At 27.3% G+C, this 1842-nt stretch overlaps 1 protein-coding gene across 1 annotated transcript in view; it reads left to right on the top strand.

Moving 5' to 3' along the window:
• The window catches only part of LOC111617985 (F-box only protein 8-like), a 44441-nt gene extending 42698 nt beyond the window's left edge, over window positions 1-1743 (top strand). The window contains exon 9 of the mRNA XM_023359432.1: window positions 1206-1743. Coding sequence (XP_023215200.1) covers window positions 1206-1411 — 206 coding nt within the window. The 3' untranslated portion in view covers window positions 1412-1743. The remainder of the gene's footprint in view (window positions 1-1205) is intronic.
• The last annotated feature ends 99 nt before the right edge of the window (window positions 1744-1842 follow it).

The following is a 1842-nucleotide window of genomic DNA, read 5'->3' as shown; positions in this document are numbered from 1 at the left end:
AAATAATTCTTCCAAACGCGAAAAACATACTCAAATTAAAGCCAAGTAATACATTAAAAAAATAACTGTAGTAAGAAAAACAAATGAAAAATGCGAACTAATGTAACGTCGTATGGTGAGTTTTTGTTCGTATCGTGGAGCAAAAATATGTTCGAATTTCATGTCGTATCCTGAAAATTTCGTATGCTGGGGCGTTCTTAACCTGAGGTACCACTGTATATACAAATTTCTTTGTTAATGGATTATTGTTATATACAATGAGTATTAATATTGTAAGATACACATATTTTTTATATATATACACAACATATATTGAAATTTTCCCATTGTTGTAAACTAATTAATTTGAAATAAATAAAAATATGATAGAGCTGCTATACAGCTTTCTTTTAATAATGCAATGGTATAGCGTATCTCATTGTAAATTTGATGGCTATCTGATACTTAGACAACAAAAGTATAGTAGTTATCATGTGAAATTAACAGTTCTTCCAATATATGGATGAGTCAAGACGAGAGAGAAGTAACTTAGGAGATGATACTAAGGGTCAGTGTAAGAAAAAACTTTATATGAACATGAGTTGGAGATAAAGTTGTTTGAAGTTATTCTCATACAACAATAATGAATTGCAGGTTAATATGTTCACAACAAATGCTTAAAAATTTAACCCTGAACCTCAGTCACTTTACATTTGAGTCAAATGAACTTAAAATTGCTTTGGCTTACATCAATATAACTAGCAGCATGTCAAGTATTTGGTTCCAGGAGATGCTGCAATGAGACGCAAATTTCATCAGTGGATACATTCATTGCCAAGTAACTCAGAAATGACAAGTCATTTTTAGACACAAGTTGTAAAGTGTATTGAGATTCTGGATTAAATTTTTGAGCATTTGTCGTGAATGTAATATTTATCATTCGGTATTATTGTTGCATGTGACTACTTTCAAACAACAGTATCTCTGAAACTACTGAGAATAATACCCATGTTCATATAAAGTTTTTTGCTTACAATGACTCATACTGTCATTTTGCAATGTACTCCCCTCTCCTACTGACTCATCCTGTATGTTATTTTAAGCTATACAAATTTTTAATATAAAATATATATAATCAATTCTCTAAATATATATCCTTATTTAAAAACAAGATATACATTTAATTAATATAACTGCATTATAAAGAAATTAATATGAATTTTTATTTTCAGATATGGTATACATATTGTGTTTCTCTCTCATTATGTTGTCAGTCGACCTGTGTAGTCCACATGTTAAGAACAAAATGTCCAAAAGAGAGTTCATACGTAATGTTCGGCATGCCATACACAAGACTGATGATGAATTATATGGTCACTTGTACGACGATGTATATTTACGAGGACACATTGCCCCAAACTCGACAGATTAGAATGATCAAACACGGATCTCGAATGTAATATATTATAATTTGTTTAAATTATAGTCATATCTGCTACTAATAATACTCACAAAAGATTAATTTATGAACCTAAATACATTTGAAAATTACATAGAATTTATCACCATAAATCATAATTTCAAAATATATAAGACTATAGCTAATATATTGAGAAAATAACTTAGAATTATTAATATTTTATACTATTAACGTTTAAGTTAATGGTTTAAAAAAGGGAAATTGGAATAAGTTTTTTCTAATGTTACAAAAAAGAAAAAGTATATTCCAGATTTGTATGCAAGCTATAAAAATATTTCTATGTTAACATATTGGAAACAAAAGAAATTACTTAACTTTAAATTTAATAATTTATTAAATAACAAATTATTTTAATTTTATAAATTAAATATTTAAAATATAAA

This window comes from Centruroides sculpturatus, unplaced genomic scaffold (assembly GCF_000671375.1).
Source record: "Centruroides sculpturatus isolate CEXI.00-Female unplaced genomic scaffold, Cexi_2.0 scaffold145, whole genome shotgun sequence".
Taxonomy (NCBI): Eukaryota; Metazoa; Arthropoda; class Arachnida; order Scorpiones; family Buthidae; genus Centruroides; species Centruroides sculpturatus.
This window is presented reverse-complemented; position numbering and strand designations above follow the sequence as displayed.